General features: G+C 44.2%; 1 protein-coding gene across 1 annotated transcript; it reads left to right on the top strand.

The window, feature by feature from the left end:
* Positions 1 to 9,095: 9,095 nt before the first annotated feature.
* EIF3G (eukaryotic translation initiation factor 3 subunit G) lies at positions 9,096 to 19,751 on the top strand. Its single transcript, XM_063445926.1, has 10 exons — positions 9,096 to 9,224; positions 13,911 to 14,020; positions 14,860 to 14,948; positions 15,031 to 15,090; positions 15,188 to 15,292; positions 15,483 to 15,678; positions 15,822 to 15,929; positions 17,954 to 18,090; positions 18,189 to 18,295; positions 19,654 to 19,751. The coding sequence occupies exons 1-10, from the start codon at positions 9,205 to 9,207 to the stop codon at positions 19,667 to 19,669; spliced, it is 948 nt and encodes a 315-aa protein (XP_063301996.1). The 5' UTR covers positions 9,096 to 9,204; the 3' UTR covers positions 19,670 to 19,751.
* Positions 19,752 to 20,490: the final 739 nt, after the last annotated feature.

Below are 20,490 nucleotides of genomic sequence, written 5' to 3'. Positions count from 1 at the left end.
TCCTGGCTAGGGAGAGGAGACACGCCTCCGGCGAGTCCTGATTCGTCTCCCGAGATTTGAGTGGCAGGATGTTTCGGGTTAGCGTCATGACGTCTACCTCCGGTCCTTCTGTTATAAAAGGAAGTGACTCCCTCGCGGCCGGCGTTAGCAAGACCGAGTGAACCGCGGGAGACCGAGGAGACATGGCGTCCGGACGGATAACCCTCTAAGTCTCTACCTCTCTCAAAGGTAGAGACTCCAGGTACCCTGACAGTACCCCCCCCCTCAGATACGCCCACCGGGCGGAAGGAGCCGGGGCGAGATGGAAAGCGGGAGTGAAATGCCCTGCGAAGACGAGGAGCATGAACATCCTCTTGTGGTACCCAACTCCTCTCCTCAGGACCATATCCCTTCCAGTCAACTAAATATTGTACTCGTCCCCGGGAGACACGAGAATCAATAATGGAGTTAACCTCATATTCCTCCTGACCCTCCACCTGAACAGGGCGCGGAGGGGCGATTGTGGAGGAGAATCTGTTACAGATTAGAGGTTTCAACAATGACACGTGAAAGGAGTTCGGGATGCGTAAAGTAGCTGGAAGAGCTAGACGATATGCCACTGGGTTAATTCGAGTCAAGATCCTGTAGGGACCAATATAACGAGGAGCGAATTTCATGGAAGGAACTTTAAGACGAATATTCCTAGTGCTCAACCACACTCTATCGCCTGGAACAAAATTCGGAGCCGCCCTTCTACGTTTGTCAGCATGTTTCTTTACCAGTACAGAATTGTGTAGAAGAATCTGTCGAGTCTGATCCCACAACTTCCTCAAGTTGGCCACATGGACATCAACCGACGGCACTCCTTGGGAAGGAGAAACCGGGGGAAGAATGGATGGATGAAAGCCATAGTTCATGAAGAAGGGACTTGAATGCGTGGAGTCACAAACAAGATTGTTGTGCGCAAACTCTGCCCAAGGAATCAAACCGACCCAATCGTCCTGGTGTTCGGAAACAAAACAACGTAAGTATTGCTCAATCTTCTGGTTAGTTCGTTCAGCAGCTCCGTTAGACTGAGGATGATAGGCGGACGAAAAATTCAATTTGATGCCTAATTGAGAACAGAACGACCTCCAAAAACGTGAAACAAATTGGGAGCCTCTATCAGAAGTGATCTCAGAAGGAATCCCATGTAAACGAAAAATCTCTTTAGCAAAGACCTCCGCCAATTCAGGAGAAGTCGGGAGTTTAGGCAAAGGTACGAAATGTGCCATCTTGGTAAACCTATCGACTACGGTGAGGATAACAGTGTGTTTTTTAGAAACCGGCAGATCCACAATAAAGTCCATTGCCACACAGGACCAAGGTTTGTCAGGAATTTCCAGCGGTTGTAGAAGGCCACAAGGAAGCGTATGCGGTAGTTTGGTTTTAGTACAGACCACACAAACCCCGATAAAATCCTTAATATCCTTCCGTAACGACGGCCACCAGAAATCCTTGGAGATCAAAGAATACGTCTTGCGGACACCCGGATGACCAGCCACCTTACTCTCGTGAAGACACTGTAAGAGCTCCAATTGAAGTTCAGGAGGAACGAAAAGTCTGGAAACCGGAGTCAGTCTAGGTGCCAGATGCTGCAAGTTCCTTATCTGATCAAGTAGCGGGGAATGAACTTTGAGAGTAGTGTTAGCGATAATGTTACACTTGGGTACTATAGAGGACAAAACCGGCTCAGATACGGCAGTAGGTTCATATTGGCGAGATAAGGCGTCGGCTTTAGAATTCTTAGAACCTGGCCTATATGTGAGTACGTAGTTGAAGTGAGTGAGAAATATGGACCAACGAACCTGTCTAGATGATAGTCGTTTAGCCTCCCCAATATAGGATAAGTTTTTATGATCCGTCAAAATAGTAACAGGATGCAAAGTACCCTCCAATAAATGTCTCCACTCCTTCAAGGCCATTATAACCGCTAGTAGTTCCCTGTCCCCAATGTCATATCTGCTTTCAGTACCGGACAATTTTTTGGAAAAGTATCCACAAGGATGTAATGGTTTATCTACACCCAACCTTTGGGACAGAACAGCACCTATACCTGTCTCAGAAGCGTCTACTTCGAGTAGGAAAGGTAGTGTAGTATCAGGGTGAACTAAAATTGGTGCGGAAGCAAACAGCTCTTTGAGTGTCTCAAAAGCCCGAAGAGCTTCAGTAGACCAATTCTTAGTCTCAGCCCCTTGTTTGGTCATGTTAGTGATGGGAGCAATGATAGAGGAGTATCCCTTAATGAAACGTCTGTAGTAATTAGAGAAACCAATGAATCTCTGGATAGCCTTGAGACCCTGAGGTAAAGGCCAGTCTAGTATGGATTGGAGCTTCTCCGGATCCATTTCAAACCCTTCCCCAGAAATCACATAACCAAGAAACGTAGTTTGGGATTGGTCAAAGCTGCATTTCTCTAGTTTGCAGTACAAGCCATGCTGAAGAAGTTTGTGTAAAACCCTCCTGACTTGCCTGTGGTGAGTCTCAATATCCCTGGAATGTATAAGAATATCATCAAGGTATACAATTACACAGTCATCTTGAAACTCCCTAAGAACCTCATTAATAAGGTCCTGAAATACTGCCGGAGCATTGCAGAGACCAAAAGGCATTACAGTATACTCATAGTGCCCATATCGAGTATTGAATGCAGTTTTCCACTCGTCACCGTCGTGGATTCTCACCAAATTATAAGCACCTCTAAGGTCTAACTTAGTGAAAATTTTAGAACTTTTTAATCGGTCAAAAAGCTCGGTGATCAAGGGAATCGGATAAACATTTCTGATGGTTATCTTGTTAAGGCCTCGGTAGTCAATGCAAGGTCTTAAAGAACCATCCTTCTTTTTAACAAAAAAGAATCCAGCCCCAGCAGGAGAGGAGGATCTTCTAATGAACCCCTTGTCTAGGTTTTCACGAATATACTCTTCTAGAACTAAGTTTTCATTCGTGGACAAAGGATATACATGACCCCTGGGAGGCATGGTGCCAGAAAGTAAATTAATTTTGCAATCAAAAGGCCTATGTGGTGGTAAGGTATCAGCCTTTCTTTTGTCAAATACTGCCTTTAAATCTTGATACAAGGACGGTATCTGTACTTTGGTAGAGTCAGTAGCGTTATTAAGTGGGTTGACACTACAAAGAGGTGACACTTTCTTTAAACAACTCTCTTGACAATTCTGGCCCCAAGAAACTATTTCCCCTGATCTCCAATCTATAACGGGGTTATGTTTCTTAAGCCAGGAGTATCCCAGGACTATGGGAACAGAAGGAGATGAAATGAGTAGTAGGGATATTTCCTCCTTGTGTAGAATACCAATAGTTAAGTAAAGAGGTGTGGTCTCCCGGGAAATCACAGGCTCAACTAAAGGTCTACCATCAATGGCTTCAACAGCCAAGGGTGTCTTCCTTAACTGGGATGGGATAGTGTGTTCGGTGAGAAACTTTTGGTCGATAAAACTCTCAGCAGCGCCGGAGTCTATCAATGCCATAGTTTCTAAAGTTCCCTTCTCCCAAGTTAAAGAGACCGGTAATAGGAGTCTATGTTCTTTGTAGTTATGAGTAGAGGACAAAATCGAAACACCCAAGGTCTGTCCTCTAGAGAAACTTAGGTGCGAGCGTTTCCCGGACGGCTGGGACAGCTCAAACGTACATGACCTCTGAACCCACAATACATACACAGTCCCTCTCTTCTCCTGTACTGTCTCTCCTCCTCTGAGAGACGAGTAAGGCCTAACTGCATAGGTTCTGAAACCTGTGGATCTTTGGTTTCAGCAACTTGAAATGATGGTACTAGTCTAGAGAAAGATTTAGCGGTTCTATCTCGAGTATTCTGTCTCTCCCTTAGGCGTTCGTCAATACGGGAGATAAAGGAAATTAAGTCCTCCAGATTCTCGGGAAGTTCTCTTGTAGCTACCTCATCAAGTATTACATCAGATAATCCATTTAAGAATACGTCTATATAGGCCTGTTCATTCCATTTTACCTCTGCCGCCAAAGACCTGAACTCTAGTGCATAATCCACAAGTGTTTGGTTGTCTTGTCTAAGGCGCAACAGTAATCTGGCTGCATTGGCCTTCCTGCCAGGAGGGTCAAAAGTTCTTTTAAAAGCAGCTACAAAGGAATTATAGTTATAGACTAATGGATTATCATTCTCCCACAACGGATTCGCCCATCTCAGAGCTTTCTCAATGAGTAAGGTAATAATAAATCCCACCTTTGCCCTATCAGTAGGGTATGAACGGGGCTGTAGCTCGAAATGAATACTGATCTGGTTCAAAAAGCCACGACACCTCTCAGGGGAACCAGCATAACGTACAGGTGGGGTAACTCGGGAAGAAGCACCTACAGTAGCTACCTCTAACCCTGAACCCACAGAAGAAGCAGAAGTGTTACGCCTCTCCTCAGGTGGATTAATAGGGCGAGACAGCAGCGCCTGTAGTGCCAGAGCCATCTGATCCATCCTATGATCCATGGCGTCAAACCTAGGATCAGGAGAACCAAGCTGACAATTTGTACCTGCAGGATCCATGGCCCTGTCGTAATGTCAGGATCGGGTCAGGGATCCAACACGCAGAGTACAAAGAGTAGCTGATACGTATACCGGTCCTTAGAATGGCCGGACTAACGTATAACTACAATAGAATGGTCAGAGACAAGCCGAGGTCGAGGATAACAGAGGACAGGTAAGCGAGAGACAAGCCGGGTCAAGGATAACAGAAAGGCAGGAGAGTAAACAACAAAGCCGGGTCAGAACCAAAAGACAAGTGAATAATAAAGCACTGTGTGACTAGGCGGACTAGAACCACGACAGGGCAATGAGTGAATGAGAGAACCACCGTTAAGTATCCTGGCTAGGGAGAGGAGACACGCCTCCGGCGAGTCCTGATTCGTCTCCCGAGATTTGAGTGGCAGGATGTTTCGGGTTAGCGTCATGACGTCTACCTCCGGTCCTTCTGTTATAAAAGGAAGTGACTCCCTCGCGGCCGGCGTTAGCAAGACCGAGTGAACCGCGGGAGACCGAGGAGACATGGCGTCCGGACGGATAACCCTCTAAGTCTCTACCTCTCTCAAAGGTAGAGACTCCAGGTACCCTGACATAGAGAGACCAACGTCTGCATTACCTAAACTAATTTTATTGTCAGCCAGTCCACACATGTTTTGTTCCCATACATCCCTCTTAAGCTTCCAAACTTAAAGGGACACTATAGTCACCAGAACAACTACAGCTTATTGTATTTGTTCTGGTTAGTAGAATCATTCCATTCAGGCCTTTTGCAGTAAACACTGTCTTTTCAGAGAAAATAACTCCACTGGCCACTCCTTAGATGGCTGCTAGAGGTGCTTCCTGGGGCAGTACTGCCATTCAGTGTCTCCACCCTCGGCATGCAGACACTGAACTTTCCTCAAAGAGATGCATTGATTCAATTTATCTTTATGTGGAGATGCTGATTGGCCAGGGCTATGACTTGTGCTGGCTCTGCCCCTGATCTGCCTAGTTGACAGTCTCAGACAATCCTATGGGGAAGTATTGTAATTTGCTCAGACCACCACTTCTGATGATGTCAGCAGACAGTCAGTTCAGAGGCAGAGCCAGCAGCTGCAGACTTGAATACAAGTTATATTTGACTATACTTAGGGAGGCAAGAAGGGGGCAGGGTGGTGGTTTTAACATAATAGGGTCAGAAATACATGATTGTGTTCCTGACCCTATAGTGCTACTTTAAGCAAGAGTGTGTGAAGAGTAGTTAAGGTTGCCACCTTTCTTGGAACAAAATACCAGCCTTAATCCTTTGTATAATCACAAGGAGTGACATCAGAGAAAATTCTGTAAAATCACCAACAAACTACTCACAGTTTGATTCTGCTGTATAGATGGATTGCTCCCAGTGTCTCAGTCTCGCAAGTCACCCAGTGTCTCAGTGTCTCTATGTATCACAGTGTCAGTGTCCCCATGTTGCCCAGTCCCCTAGTGTCTCAGTGTCCCCATTTCTCCCAGTGTCTCAGTGTGTCCCCATGTCACTAGGACACTGAGAGACATGGGGACACTGAGACCTGGGGACACTGAGAGACCCGGGGACACTGGGAGACATGGGGACACAGACATTAAGGGAAACTGGGAGAAATCGGGACACAGACACTAGGGACACAGACACTGGGAGACATGGGGACATTGAAACATTTGGGCACACTAAGACACTAGGGACCCAAAGACATGGGAACACAGACACTGGGAGACTATGGGACACTGGGAGACTAGGGGACACTGGCTGGGAGACAGACACTTGGGGACACTGGGAGACATGGGGACAGTTGTGGAAATAGACATGGTGACACTAGGCACACAGAGACATGGGGACACTGAGACACTAGCGACACTGGGAGAAACAGCGTCCCCATGTGTCTCAGCATCCCCATGTGTCTCAGTGTCCCCAAGTGTCTCAGTGTCCCCAAGTGTCTCAGTGTTCCCAGGTCTCCCAGTGTCTGTGTCCCCATGTGTCCTAGTGTCTGTGTCCCCATGTGTCCCCTAGTGTCTCAGTGTCCCCATATGTTCTAGTGTCTCAGTGTCCCCTAGTGTCTCAGTGTCCACATGTGTCCCCTAGTGTCTCAGTGTCCCCATGTGTCCCTGTTGCCTTTCCCCCCCATCCCTCACTTATCTGAGCTGTAGAGCTGCTGTCTGGACTCTGTGCTGTGTTGCTGGTCCCCACGGATCAGTGAGTAGTACAGAGAGGCAGGGATATGCATAGACATAAAATACTAGACGCTGCATTGACTGCTACTTCCTATTGGCGCTGATGAGCCACGGGGCCGCCATCTTGGATCGGTCACAGTGTGATCTGCAGCATAGACATATATAGAATATATAGGTCTATGATCTGCAGAGCAAGGTCCTCAAAGTAAACATGGTTAGTCTTAAAATCCACCTGGAGGGTGTATAGATCCAGTAGCATGATGTTTAATCCAGGGATATTAAATAAAATTAACTGACATTTGCTGCTTTAAGACCTCTGTGGCTATTTACGTTATCGACTAAGTTTACTCAATACATTGAAATGATTTGAATTTCCAGATTGAAACTATGCGTTGCATTTGGATTTAGGTTTGCAAAAATTAGAAGTTTAGTGGACTAACCCCACAATCTATCATCTTAATGTACATGTTTTAAACTGGGACTGGATATTTGCCTGATTTGTAATGTATTTACTTTTCACCTATTTTTAACTAATATGGATTTTGAAACTGTGCAAAATAAAATGTAGATATTTACAACTCTTTATTATTGTGAGCTCTGTCTTTTGCACTTTGAAGTCCGCATGGAGATAGCATAAAGAGAATAGGAGAACAAACAATCACATCACTATTTACTAAAGTGAGATTTGTCACTAAGGCAAAATAAATTTAAAAAAATAAGGGACAGAAGTCCTAATATATAGACATATAATACCACACCGGGTGACAGGCCCAAAATGGCGCCCGCATTTCATGGCCCCCCGAGGTCAATGCGGCGTCTAGGTATTATATGTCTATGGGGATATGCTGTAACTTCCTATCCCTGCCTCTCTCCACACACAGTGACCCCTATTGGCCGGTGCTGGTATTGCAGAGTAATCTCCACTTATTCTGAGAAAAATACCTGCATTTGTATTGACAGTATTACTGCAATACCGGCACGGCCAGGCAGTCTCAAATACCGGCTGTGCCAGTAAAATACCAGTCAGGTGGCAAACCTAAGAGTAGTTTGTGTGTGTAAAAAAAAAAATGGGCCTATTCCATGGGCCTGGGCCTGGAGCTGCAGCTCCATCAGCCCCTATGTTAATCCGGCCCTGCCTGCCTACAGTGATCATATTACAAATCACAGTATTACACAGTATTAACATTTATTTATTTTTAACCATCAGGGGTTCAATTTATTTAACTAATTTAAATATTTTAAAATTATATATTTAGCTAGCTGGGGTGAGTGGGAGTTAGTGGGAAATGGGGGGATTCACTGTTAGGCTAGTTAGGCTTTAACAGTAAAAAAGGTTTAAAAAATATTTTAAAAGCGTAAAAAAAGTTTTAAGAAAGTTTTAAAAAGTTTTAAAAAACGTAATAAGTAGAAAAAGTTTTAAAAAGTAAAAAAAGTAGCAACGTACATAAAAAAAATGCTCATTACCACTACACCTGGAACAAACAAGCGAAAAAATTATCCCACGCTATGGTTCACAATATGCCTTTTGGAATACCCCAGGGTGTATTCTTTAAAAAAAAAATGGTATGCGTTTGTAGGGTAGTTTGAATAACCAACTGTCTCAACTATTTCAAAATGGGACATGGACCCAGCATAAAACTTCAAAGTTTGAAAAAAACTGAATGGCTGTGTCTCAAATGTGCTCCTTCAACATCAACATATACCTGGCAAAGGTACATACGGGGGGAGGTGGGGGATTCCTGTATTGAGAAGACATAGCTGAGCAAACTATGACATATTCGGGGCCGATCCTGGGGTCACTGATGCCTGGGTGCAAGAATATTTTTGGTGCCCCCCGGTTGGTGTGGCTATATTGCTAACTTCTCCCCTTTACAAACATAAACCTTCTAAAAACACCCAATTTCTATGGAATCCACACACTTCCTACAGTGCCAGCTATACCCCCCCAAAAAGCTTATCAGTGCCACTTTTGCGTCCAAATAGCCCTATTTGTGCCCAAATCGCTGACGAGTGTCATTGCTGTCTCAAAATTACTAATCGATGACGTTTATTTTTCAAAACAGCTTACCAGTGCCATCTTGCCAGCTGGTAGTGTTTTTGTATGAACTGTGTGTAAGCTGGGTGTACTGTGCAGAGCTTAATGTGAATTTACTCTCATGAAGCTCAGCCATGCTCCATTGGCCTGGATAAACATTGGCTCCTTTGGTGCTTAGTCCACTAGAAGCCACTGGGAGGAGTAACACAAAGTGGGAGTGATTACACACTGGGAGGCGTACCACAAAGTGGGCGTGGTTACACGCGGAAGAGTATTGCAAAGTGGGAGGGGTTATGTAACGCTGCGCGTGCGCCACGTGCCCAGGCTCAGACGTGCGCTTCCTGCCTCGCACCATAGAGAACGAGAGTGTGCAAGAGCGGCACCGGACGTGACCTTTACTTTCCTGCAGCCCTCTCTCTTGCTCTCATCGGCTTCCGGAGGCGCCATCTGTGAGACCGAGAACATGCCGACCGGCGACTATGAGTGAGTGTGGGGGGAGCGGGGTACACGGCGCCCGGGGGCCCGCTGAGCGGCAGATATTGAGTCTGGCTATCATGGATCGGGTGGGGTTTGGGAGTAATGTTATCAGGCGCTTTATGGAGGCAGGCCGGGGCAGAGCCAGACTGTAATGGGGGGAGACAATACTCAGCACTAACAGCGGTAATATGGGAGCCGGGGACCGTCATCAAATAGGGAGACACCTCGGAAACCGAGTGAGTGAGCTAGCAGGGGGAGTGGATGGAGTCTGCAGGGAGTGAGCTAGCAGGGGGAGTGGGTCTGCAGGGAGTGAGCTAGCAGAGGGGGTGGATGGAGTCTGCAGGGAGTGAGCTAGCAGGGGGGGGTGGGTCTGCAGGGAGTGAGCTAGCAGGGGGGGTGGGTCTGCAGGGAGTGAGCTAGTAGGGAGGGGGGTGGAGTCTGCAGGGAGTGAGCTAGCAGGGGGAGTGGGTGGAGTCTGCAGGGAGTGAGCTAGCAGGGGGAGTGGGTGGAGTCTGCAGGGAGTGAGCTAGCAGGGGGAGTGGGTGGAGTCTGCAGGGAGTGAGCTAGCAGGGGGAGTGGGTGGAGTCTGCAGGGAGTGAGCTAGCAGGGGGAGTGGGTGGAGTCTGCAGGGAGTGAGCTAGCAGGGGGAGTGGGTGGAGTCTGCAGGGAGTGAGCTAGCAGGGGGAGTGGGTGGAGTCTGCAGGGAGTGAGCTAGCAGGGGGAGTGGGTGGAGTCTGCAGGGAGTGAGCTAGCAGGGGGAGTGGGTGGAGTCTGCAGGGAGTGAGCTAGCAGGGGGAGTGGATGGAGTCTGCAGGGAGTGGATGGAGTCTGCAGGGAGTGAGCTAGCAGGGGGAGTGGATGGAGTCTGCAGGGAGTGAGCTAGCAGGGGGAGTGGATGGAGTCTGCAGGGAGTGAGCTAGCAGGGGGAGTGGATGGAGTCTGCAGGGAGTGAGCTAGCAGGGGGAGTGGATGGAGTCTGCAGGGAGTGAGCTAGCAGGGGGAGTGGATGGAGTCTGCAGGGACTGCGCTAGCAGGGGGAGTGGATGGAGTCTGCATGGACTGAGCTAGCAGTAGAAATTGGCGTCTGTGTGTTGGTAAGGGAGTTTGCAGGAAGACTTTTAGTATTGGTAAAGCAGATTAGGGAGAACGAATGGAGCTCGCAGAGGTATTAATGAAGTATACAGGGTGGTGAGTGAGCTAGCTGGGGGATAGATGGAACCTGGGTTTGTCAGTGAATCTGCAGGAAGGTAAATAGAGTCTGTAGGTTTTTGAGGAAGCTTGCAGGATGATGTGGGGAACTTGCATGAGTATGAAGGTAGCCTGTAAGGTTGTGATGGAGCTTGCAGGAAGATAAGGCTCTTACTTATGGTTTGCATCGGGTGGGGATTAAAGTTGTGTATAGAGTCTGCAGGGGAGATAAGGCTTAACGTGTCCCTGGTCAGGGTGAAGTAAAGTTTACTAAACAGAGTGATGGGATAATATTGCTGTTACGAAATTTTGGCAAAATTCTGGCACTTAAGAATTTTTAGCTTGTGCAACTTGATTTGAAACACACAGCAATAAAGCTTTACAAGAGGGAACTTCACAAGTGCCAAAGTTTTACTCTTTCTTTCTAATATTCTCAAGGCACCGTGTTTGGTGTCTAAATTGTGACAGGAATTATTTTAGTTACCCGCATGTGTTTATATTTAAACATCTGTTATAACCATGGTTTTCGTGTTACTAATGGATCCCAGCTTTAAAGCCTCTCTGTTACTGTTGATTTTTCCATAAAAATATGTAAAAATTTAGAGGGATGGATCCTCCTGTCCAGTAGATTTAAAATTCGAAAGAATTTACTTAGACCATCTGGATACCAAATCCGGAGGTCTATAGTAAGTACTGGAGTAGGAAAGATGGGATTACCAAATTAATTAACAAAATAGGTGGTCAAATACCCGAATTGGGTAAAAAATCTCGCCACAATGGCTCGCCTCAAACTATCTTAGTCAATGGGGTACTTTATAGATTTGTCTTAAGAAAGCTACAGATATTAGACTTTAATCATGGAAGGTCAATTCTGATAGCTACAGACAGCAGATAGGTTTAGCTCCAAGTTGCTAAGTAAAGTATTGACTAGAAACACTGGTCTTAAGGCTGGGAGCAGACTTAGTTGCAAGGCCACAGCTAGCGTCTGTGGAATTATCTAAATAGAGCCAACAGGATTAAACAGTAGTCTTGCAAATAATCAACAGTTCAAAACTGCAAACATACCCATCCATATAAGGGCTAGATAACTGTAATGAGACCTACTTGTAATGTCTAAGGCTCTCAGTATATCTTACCCATATTATATGAAAAGAACCGGGGGGGAAAATGAAACAGCTTGCAAGACTGTAGTACTAAGTCTAAGAGAATATAGTTAACTGCTCCCAGGCAACATGTCCAGTGTGATGAGGTGAAAAATAAGGAAAGTGAAAATTAGAGTGATCTAATGTGTAGAACCATACTTAGATTGTTGGTTACCTACACATAGTGACAGTGCCCTAGTGAAAAGAAAGAGAAACCAGACGCGCGTTTCGGTGCTTTCTGTAATGCACCTTCGTCAGGGGCCCCTGACGAAGGTGCATTACAGAAAGCACCGAAACGCGTGTCAGGTTTCTCTTTCTTTTCACTTAAAGGAAAGAAATCGGCAACTTTGGTGGGTTAGTTGGATTTTATCTACCGTCACCTTTTTTTCTTTTTAAGCCGTTTGTTAACGGTTTAATATATTTAAAGGGACACTAGAGTAACCAGAACAACTACAGCTTATTGGATTTGTTCTAGTGAGTAGAATCATTACCTTCAGGCTTTTTGCTGTAAACACTGTCTTTACAGAGAAAATGCAATGTTTACATTACAGCCTAGTGATAACTTCACTGGCCACTCCTCAGATGGCTGTTAGAGATCCTTCCTGGGTCATGGCTGCTAAAATGCATCCAAACATTCAGTATCTCCTCCCTCTGCATGCAGACACTGAATTTTCCTCATAGAGATTCATTGATTCAATTCATCTCTATGAGGAGATGCTGATTGGCCAGGGCTGTGTTTGAATCATGCTGGCTCTGCCCCTGATCTGCCTCTTTGTCAGTCTCAGCCAATCCTATGGGGAAGCACTGTGATTGGATCAGGCTACCACTTCTGATGATGTCAGCAGACTGCTGTTTTTTCTGAGTCAAACAGCATGCAGAGTTACAGCTTCAGGCTTGCATACAGTAAGACTTTTACTATATTTATGGAGGCATGAGAGGGGCCCAGGGGGGACTAGATGGTGGTTTTAACACTATAAGTGTTCCTGACCCTATAGTGACCCTTTAATGTAATTCAATCTCCTTCCAATTTGGCATGGGTGCTTCTTTATTCATTTTTTCTTATTGTTCTATCTGTTAAACTCTCCCATAGCATTTATGGCGGTGTTTAGGTTGGCAGGACTGAACAGATTAATTCTATGCTTGTTTTCATGTTTGAAAAGTTCTCCTTCATCTTTTGGTTCTCTGAATGGGAAGTTCTGGTCAGCATGGCTGACCACAAGTGCACCTTTACCTACAGGCCCTCTTGGCATGTATTTCGGGAGTGCCCACTGACATTCTGGTGTGTGTGGTTCCAGCTCCTGCTTGTGTTTTACAGGCTGGGCTGCATAAGAAATGATCTATCAGATGGTACCTTCAGCCTGAGGAAGTTGTCTTCCGTTAAAGGAACAACACTATATTGTTAACAATACAAACATGTATTGCTAACACGAAAGTATCCCTCGCCCTGCAACTAAAGCCCCCCACCCCCTTTCACCCGGTGAATAAAGGGTTTATAACCCTTTCACTTACCTCTTTTTAGCGCTGAGGTCTCATGTGACGTCACCCTTAATCAAGTGCCGTGTGCACATTAAAGCTTACACATAGAAAAGTATTGAATCGGTTCTTTCCTATGGGGGAATTGAACAAGGATGTTCTCGTGCAAAGGGTGTCCAACATCTTTTCACGGGGGGTGGGGGGGGGGGGGTGTTAAACTCCGTTAGAGACCAAAAAGCGACTGTACTATATGTTAAGGGGACAGGGGCACTGCACCCAGAACACTTAAATGCGATAAAATGGTCTACCTGCCTTTTAGTGTCCCTTTTTTAAGAAGAGCCATGAGTTACTCCTTACCATACACATGGGAATTGGCTCCTATCCCATCACCTATTTGCTCAGCATAACCCAGACATTCTGACACAAACACCCTGGTTCCTTTCTGTCACTGCAGTCTTCCATCATTTTCCACCAATGTTTTACTTGGTTGTCCTGCATCTTGTTCAATAAACCAGTTGTCTTGTACTAAGACTCATCTAGCTTTTTAGGTGAGCTTGTATCTCTCCATCCAGTAGTTGGCTAATTGTTGAGAGGTGCCGATCAAGATGTTCAGGCTGCTAGTTGAGCAGCACTGAGGTTTCATGCTGTTGCTGTGGCACCTGGAGGTCCCTCATGGTGTAGAGAAGAGGAGATATTGTAGAGAGTTCAGCTCAGATATGCGATGATGCACCCTGTTCCTATGGCATTCAATGTATTTGATCTAAAAGTTGTGATTTTAAATAAAGTTGAATGTACCCTAAACCGTGCTTGTGTCCAATAGGCTGTGTAGAGTGAGCGAGTGGTTATGCTCAGTATGTACTAATGTATTCATTTCTTCTCTGTATCACAGCTCAAAGCCCAGTTGGGCCGACCAGGTGGAGGAAGAGACAGATGATGTTGAACCCTTAAGTCCGGCTATCCCTATCCCTACCCCAGCCCCTAAAGTGGATCATTCCAACAGTGAGTAAATAGCGACTAAATGTTTCTATGATTACACTGATAAAAAAAAAGGAAAAATCCAGTATGAGTCCAGTGTGAAAGCCATAGACCTTAGTTGGTTAAAGGCATACTATAGGCATAAAAACAACTTAATTTTAATGAAGCCATTTTGGTGTATAGATCGTGCCCCTGCAGTTTAACTGCCCATTTATCTGCTATTTAGGGTTGCTCAAACAAATATTTAACTCCTAGCCACACCTGTCTGCATGTGATCTACACAGTCTCCCTTCATGTTTCCCATAAAAAGAGATCTAATTTGCTTTATTCTCAATCTGTCTAATTTAGAATTAATCTCCTGCTCTGTTAAAGGGATCCTATAGTGCCAGGAAAACAAACCCATTTTCCGGGCACTATAGGCTTTTGAGGGGGGAGGGGGAAGGAGGTTAAAACCCCTTCAGCCACTTACCTTAATCCAGCAAGCCCGGCGCTGGTGACCTCTCCTCCCCGCCCCGTCCTCTATTGCAGTTGATAACTTTTATTGCTGCTTGGATAGCTTTGTTTTCCAGGAATATGTTTGCTTGTATGCAGTAGAAAGAACACCCGACACCTGTGCATCAGCAACATAAGACCACAAAACAAAGGTTGCTTCCCACCAATAGACTAAATTGTTAGACTACTGTAAAGCTTCTGCTATTATTGCAAAGGAATTTAGGATTATACCCCTTTAATAAACTCCAGATGCCAGTAAGACTGTCCATTTATGTAATCTGCACACATTTCAATAGTAGTTTTTGCTAACTGTAAGTGTGGCGATACTCAGCTGTTTTTTTGTTTTTGTTTTTTTTCCTTAATGTTGTTAGTTGTCTTGGATACACCACGAGAAGTCATCAATGGAAACATCAAAACCGTTACAGAGTATAAACTGGATGAAAATGATAAGAAAATCAAGGTAGGCTTAATCTTTCGGTTTGGGGCTGGGAGAGAACGACTGAATTTTTTGTCATCTAATTTTTGTTTCTGTTTTACTGAAGATTGTCCGCACTTTTAAAATCGAAACACGTAAAGCTTCAAAGGTTGTTGCTCGCAGAAAGGTACGTTGTCTGTAAAAGATCGGAGTATACACTCCCAATCTAATGTTTGGAGGGTAATTATCAACACACATTTTAATCCTGACATCTCTCATTCCAGAACTGGAAGAAGTTTGGGAATTCTGAATATGATCCTCCTGGGCCCAATGTGGCCACCACCACAGTCAGTGATGACGTTCTAATGACCTTCATCACCAGTAAAGAAGTATGTATGGTGGAGACCCTTAAACCAACTAAAACTATTTATAGGGTCTTTAGGGTTGAACCCTACTCAATAGCAGATGTTTACTTTGCACCCATCTCACATGTCTGATTTAATTACCAAATAATTTATCTGTCGAAAAACTCCTCTGCATACAAAATGTAAAATGGAATATGTTCTTCTTATCCCACAGGATCTGAATAGCCAGGAGGAGGAGGATCCAATGAACAAGCTGAAAGGTCAAAAGATTGTGTCTTGTCGAATCTGTAAGGGTGACCATTGGACCACAAGGTGTCCCTACAAGGACACACTGGGACCAATGCAAAAGGAATTGGCTGAACAACTAGGACTGTCCACAGCGGATAAGGAGAAGGTTCCTGGAACAGGAGGTCAGTGCTTACTCCACTTCCATTTTACATTCTCTGTGATATTTATTGCACCTTTATGTTTTCTTGAGCTGCTGTTCTACCGATGAGCAAAGCAGCGAGTTTTAGACTTGAAATTGCATTAACTTTTCTGTTTATTATTTTAGAACCTGAACCAGCCCAAGCTCCTGTAAGCAAAACCGGGAAATATGTTCCACCTAGTCTGAGAGATGGAGGGAGCAGGAGAGGAGAGTCCATGCAACCTAATAGGAGAGGTGCGTGTAGTATTAACCTGCGGTTTTAGAGTAACCTTTTTATCCCATGTCACTGTTAAGATCTGAATAATTATTTGATGTCAGATTTCAAACCTTTAACTTAAGCCAGTTCCATGCTGACAAGGTCCAAAAGGGACTAAACATTGTCTTCAAGAGGAGCTGTCACTAATTTGGAGGTCAGAATTATCCATTCCTTCAACCTTGCAAACACTACTGAAGCGCTTACTTGGCTGAGGATTGCAGTGAGGTTTGCTTGCCACTGTTGCACTTCAGTGTTGAGTGACATCAAATATAAACTGGCAACACCTATAGTTAACTTTTTAGGGTTGTATGTTAATAGTGATGCACTTGAACTCTGGTTAACACAAAAAAATAAATCTCAGATCTGTTCATCTGTAGACAGGGCCATATTGAGAGCCCATTTGGCCTAGTACTGACAATTATGATGGACCTAATTATAGAATTGTATTGACAGAAAACACTAAAACAGTCATACTTCCTAATCGTCATCTATCTGGTGGAGGTGGTGCTGGAGGGAAACTCGCAGGATATAGCTTTAAGAAAACGCATACCCTATGCTAATGTTTCGCTTTTATCTTTTAAGTAAATCCATACCCGCTAACAGCAGTGGGCGGGGTAAAATGGTGTGCCACTGACGCAAATCACGTAACCAGAACCGCCCAAAGGGGCAAACGGGCTCAAAAAAAATATGCCCGAGGAATTGGGTCAGTCTGGTGGTAATGCATGTCAGGCTGCCTGCCAATCATGCAGACTGGCCAACTAAGGGCATACTAGGCAGACCGTACCCTGAGCTTGGCATAAAGGATGCGCTCGCTCCACGCTTTTTAAGGACTGTCCCCTAGCGCTCACTGTCCGCTCTTCTTTCTGTCAGCTAGTCCACACAAGTTTTATTTCCCTACATCCACATGTAAAGAGTAGTAAAAAAAAAAAAAAAAAAAAATATATATATATATTCTCAAAGTGTGGATAAAAACCCCTTCCACCTGAAACAAGTGGATAGTTAAAGGGACACTATAGTCACCCAGACCACTTCAGCTCAATGAAGTGGTCTGGGTGCCAGGTCCCCTCAGGTTTTAACCCTTCAGATGTAAACAAAGCAGTTTCAGAGAAACTAAGTTTATATAGCAGGGTTAATCAAACCTCTAGTCTTCTGGACAGCCGCTAGAGGCGCTTCTTCGATGTTGGATGCAAAAAGGGGAGCCCAGCGCTGGATTAACGTAAGTAACAATGGGTTTTAACCCTTTCAGCGCCAAGGGAGGGGGACCTTGAGGGTGGGGTGGGCACCCTTAGGGCCACTATAGTGTCAGGAAAACGGGTTTGTTTTCCTGACACTATAGTGATCCTTGAATGCAATGTTAGACACAAATACACACACCAGTCAAGCCATAAGACTTGCTTTTGCCACAGAAATCTCACTTTAACAGTGCTCTCAAGGGATTCTGGGTAGGCATATGCAAATGAGCTCAACAAAGAACCACATTTTTGCCTCATAATTCCACTTTATGCGTGGATTCCTTGGAGTATGTGTCTGCTGTGTACAACAGCTTTGAAACAAAACTCAGGAAGAGGTGCAATGCCAGTGAAATATGACCATGAAAAAGGTACAGTTTGCCTTCTTTGCTCTGGAAGTTCCTAATCTAATGTATGCAATGCTAGCTGTTTGAAAATGAATCCCTTTCAAGGACCAGTTACAGTCTATAATCAGAATTATCTGGTACTTTTTCTCTTGTAGTGCATTCTTTAGAGCCACTAATGCTAAATAAACACAATGCTGTCTGCTGAGCTGTGGACCTTATTGTGATTTATACTTTGAGAAATAGAGTGCTGATAGAGTAACACTGGTACTTGTCTTTTAAGTCTTCCACATTGTCACACACTGTCTGCAGTTGTATTTTTATTTTTTTTTTGGCATATATCTCCCCTTACGGTGTGCTGTTGTCCTGAGGATATGAAATGTTTAGTGATTGGGTATATTTCCTCTGACAATCTTTTTCCTTCTGCAGCTGATGATAATGCCACCATACGTGTTACGAACTTATCAGAAGATACCCGGGAAACTGATCTCCAAGAGCTTTTTAGACCATTTGGGTCTATCTCTCGAATCTACTTGGCCAAGGATAAGACGACTGGCCAGTCAAAGGTAATGAGGGGTTTTGTCATCTTGTGGTATGGAGGAAAACCCTTGTATATGCCTAAGAGTTTTGCAATAATCCTTTCTTTCCCATTGTTTCTTTTCAGGGCTTCGCTTTTATCAGTTTTCACCGTAGAGAGGATGCAGCTCGTGCCATTGCTGGTGTATCTGGGTTTGGATATGACCATCTAATTCTCAATGTAGAATGGGCCAAGTATGTTAATGTTCATTACATTTCTATATGTAAAGGAATGCAGTGTATACGTTTGGCTATGGTGCAAAAATTAAACCGGATAATGTTTTTGTCCCTCCAAACCTGCAGGGGTAACCTTTCACTGTAACACATGCTTATTACTTGGGTTTCTGGACATTGTGCTTGTGCTTGCAATTCACCAACAGCTTCTTATAACTCTTGCCGTGCCTGTAAAACACCGTTCACGGCCAGTTTTTTAGTACCCACACATTTTAAATCCTGCAAAACCTGTGAAGGTGTAAGGACCTCAGTTGTGTGTGCCCTTTTTAGTGACTGGCTGCAATGTTACTAACAGAGTCGCACTGCAGATGCTTCGGTGTGTTTTGGGTATCCAGTTTAATGACTCTTGTATCCAAATCATTACTACCACTGAATGTTCTTTGTGGGCATGCTCCAGTTGCCTACACAAACTAAAATTGTAAGCCCTGCCTACATATTGCCCTTAACCCCTTAAGGACACGTGACATGTCATGATTCCCTTTTAAATACAAAAAGAGAAGTCCTGCACTTAGTCCCATTACTGCTGGGCCAGCAGCAATGACTACAATACACATCAGCCCCAGTATATAGTAAAAACCACAGAAAATAAAATGTTACTTGCGCTTTCTCCTTAATCCCTATGTATATTTAGACAAATGGAGGTCATTTAGTTGCTCCAATGGCCATTGGAGGGAATGCCCGCCTGCCAACGTCAAGGCAGACCCCCCTAAGCGGGTCCTAACACTGACCCTTCACCTTGCTTCCTTGAGCTTCTGGCAAAGATATCTCTGAGACCCCTTACCCCTTTCTGCCTCATTAGAGATATCTTTGCCAGAAGCTCAAGGAAGCAAGGTGAAGGGTCAGTGTTATGATTCCCTTTTATTCCAGAAGTTTGGTCCTTAAGGGGTTAGTGCTATTATCCATGCCTTGTGTGTGTGATTTCTATATGTAGAAGATTAAATATATATGTATATATTTTTTTTTTGGGGGGGGGGGACATATATTTTCAGTAAATTCTTTAGTATACTGAAAGAGCTGTTTACTAAACTGCTGGTGGTTAAATCCAAATGGTAGAAATGGCCATGATGTGACCGTAGCAGAGATTTCCTAATCAGCTCTCTTTGCCATTCAGGTATTTATTTGCTACAATTCAGTTTAGTGTAGAACCCTGTATGTGAATGCATGATACACGGAATGTGAATGTATTTTTTTAAAGTGTTTGTATTTGAAATTTATTGGATTTCTCCAGTAAAATGTGAAAATAAGGAACGATGTGTATTTAACAAAACGTAACTTGGAACTACATTCTGTTTCTCTTAACCTATTCTTTCTTTCCACAGACCATCAACCAATTGAGTCGGGAGCTGCTGTTTACTAGTAGAAGATCCATTTGTCACCTGCTGGGAATCTCCCTTAATAAAAGAATTTGACGACCAAATTCTGTGTTTATTTTTTTTCTATTTATTTTTTGAATAACAACTAAAGCAGTTTTGTGTGTATATCAGGTTTAGCAGTTGTGCACCCAAACAGTGGGGGTAAAGAGTTATCGATTTTTAAAAGCTGACAGTTAATCAGTCAACTTGGGAACCAATAGAAAGTGCCTGAGTGTTTCCACCAAACCTTAATCTTACTGTTCTGCTTTAGGAATGATCTGGTCAAGATTTTATTATTTTTCCTTTTCTATCGCTGCTACAGTAATGTCGCACCGATGTAAGACCTGTACTACAGCAGGTTCTTGTTGTTTCCAAAGGATCAAAAGATGGCTTACTACACTGGCAGGGACAGGCACCTTTCAGGATTCCAGATGTTGTAGACTACATCTCCCATAATGCTCTTGCAGCCATAACGCTAGCAAAGCATCGGGGATAAGGTAGTCCACAACATCTGGAGTGCCAGAGGTTGACTGCTGCTGCACCTTCTGATTTCTTTCTCCAACTGTTGATATGGAAATTTCAGAAAAAGAGACACCGTTAATGAGATATGATTAGTTTGGGCCGTAAATTCATCAAATCTAATGTTTCGTAGATTGCTTGCTATGAAAGTCATGACGTAGCATTCCAACACAGTAAGGACCGGGCACGGAATTGGATAATATCAAAGGCAGATTTATTGAAGCACATTCCAGTATTTAATTTCTTAAATTGTAGATCTGATATGCATGCTAATGGGTCATTACA

The sequence above is a fragment of the Pelobates fuscus genome, chromosome 3 (genome assembly GCF_036172605.1).
Source record: "Pelobates fuscus isolate aPelFus1 chromosome 3, aPelFus1.pri, whole genome shotgun sequence".
Classification (NCBI taxonomy): Eukaryota; Metazoa; Chordata; class Amphibia; order Anura; family Pelobatidae; genus Pelobates; species Pelobates fuscus.
Note: the sequence above shows the minus strand (reverse complement) of the source record. Positions and strands in the feature narration are given on the sequence as shown.

Excerpts from the sequence above, each read along its gene's own strand:
- EIF3G (XM_063445926.1), top strand. The coding sequence starts at position 9,205 with ATGCCGACCGGCGACTATGA. Across the intron at positions 15,930-17,953 it reads CATGCAACCTAATAGGAGAG|CTGATGATAATGCCACCATA; the intron begins GTGCGTGTAGTA and ends TTCCTTCTGCAG. Across the intron at positions 18,091-18,188 it reads AGACGACTGGCCAGTCAAAG|GGCTTCGCTTTTATCAGTTT; the intron begins GTAATGAGGGGT and ends GTTTCTTTTCAG.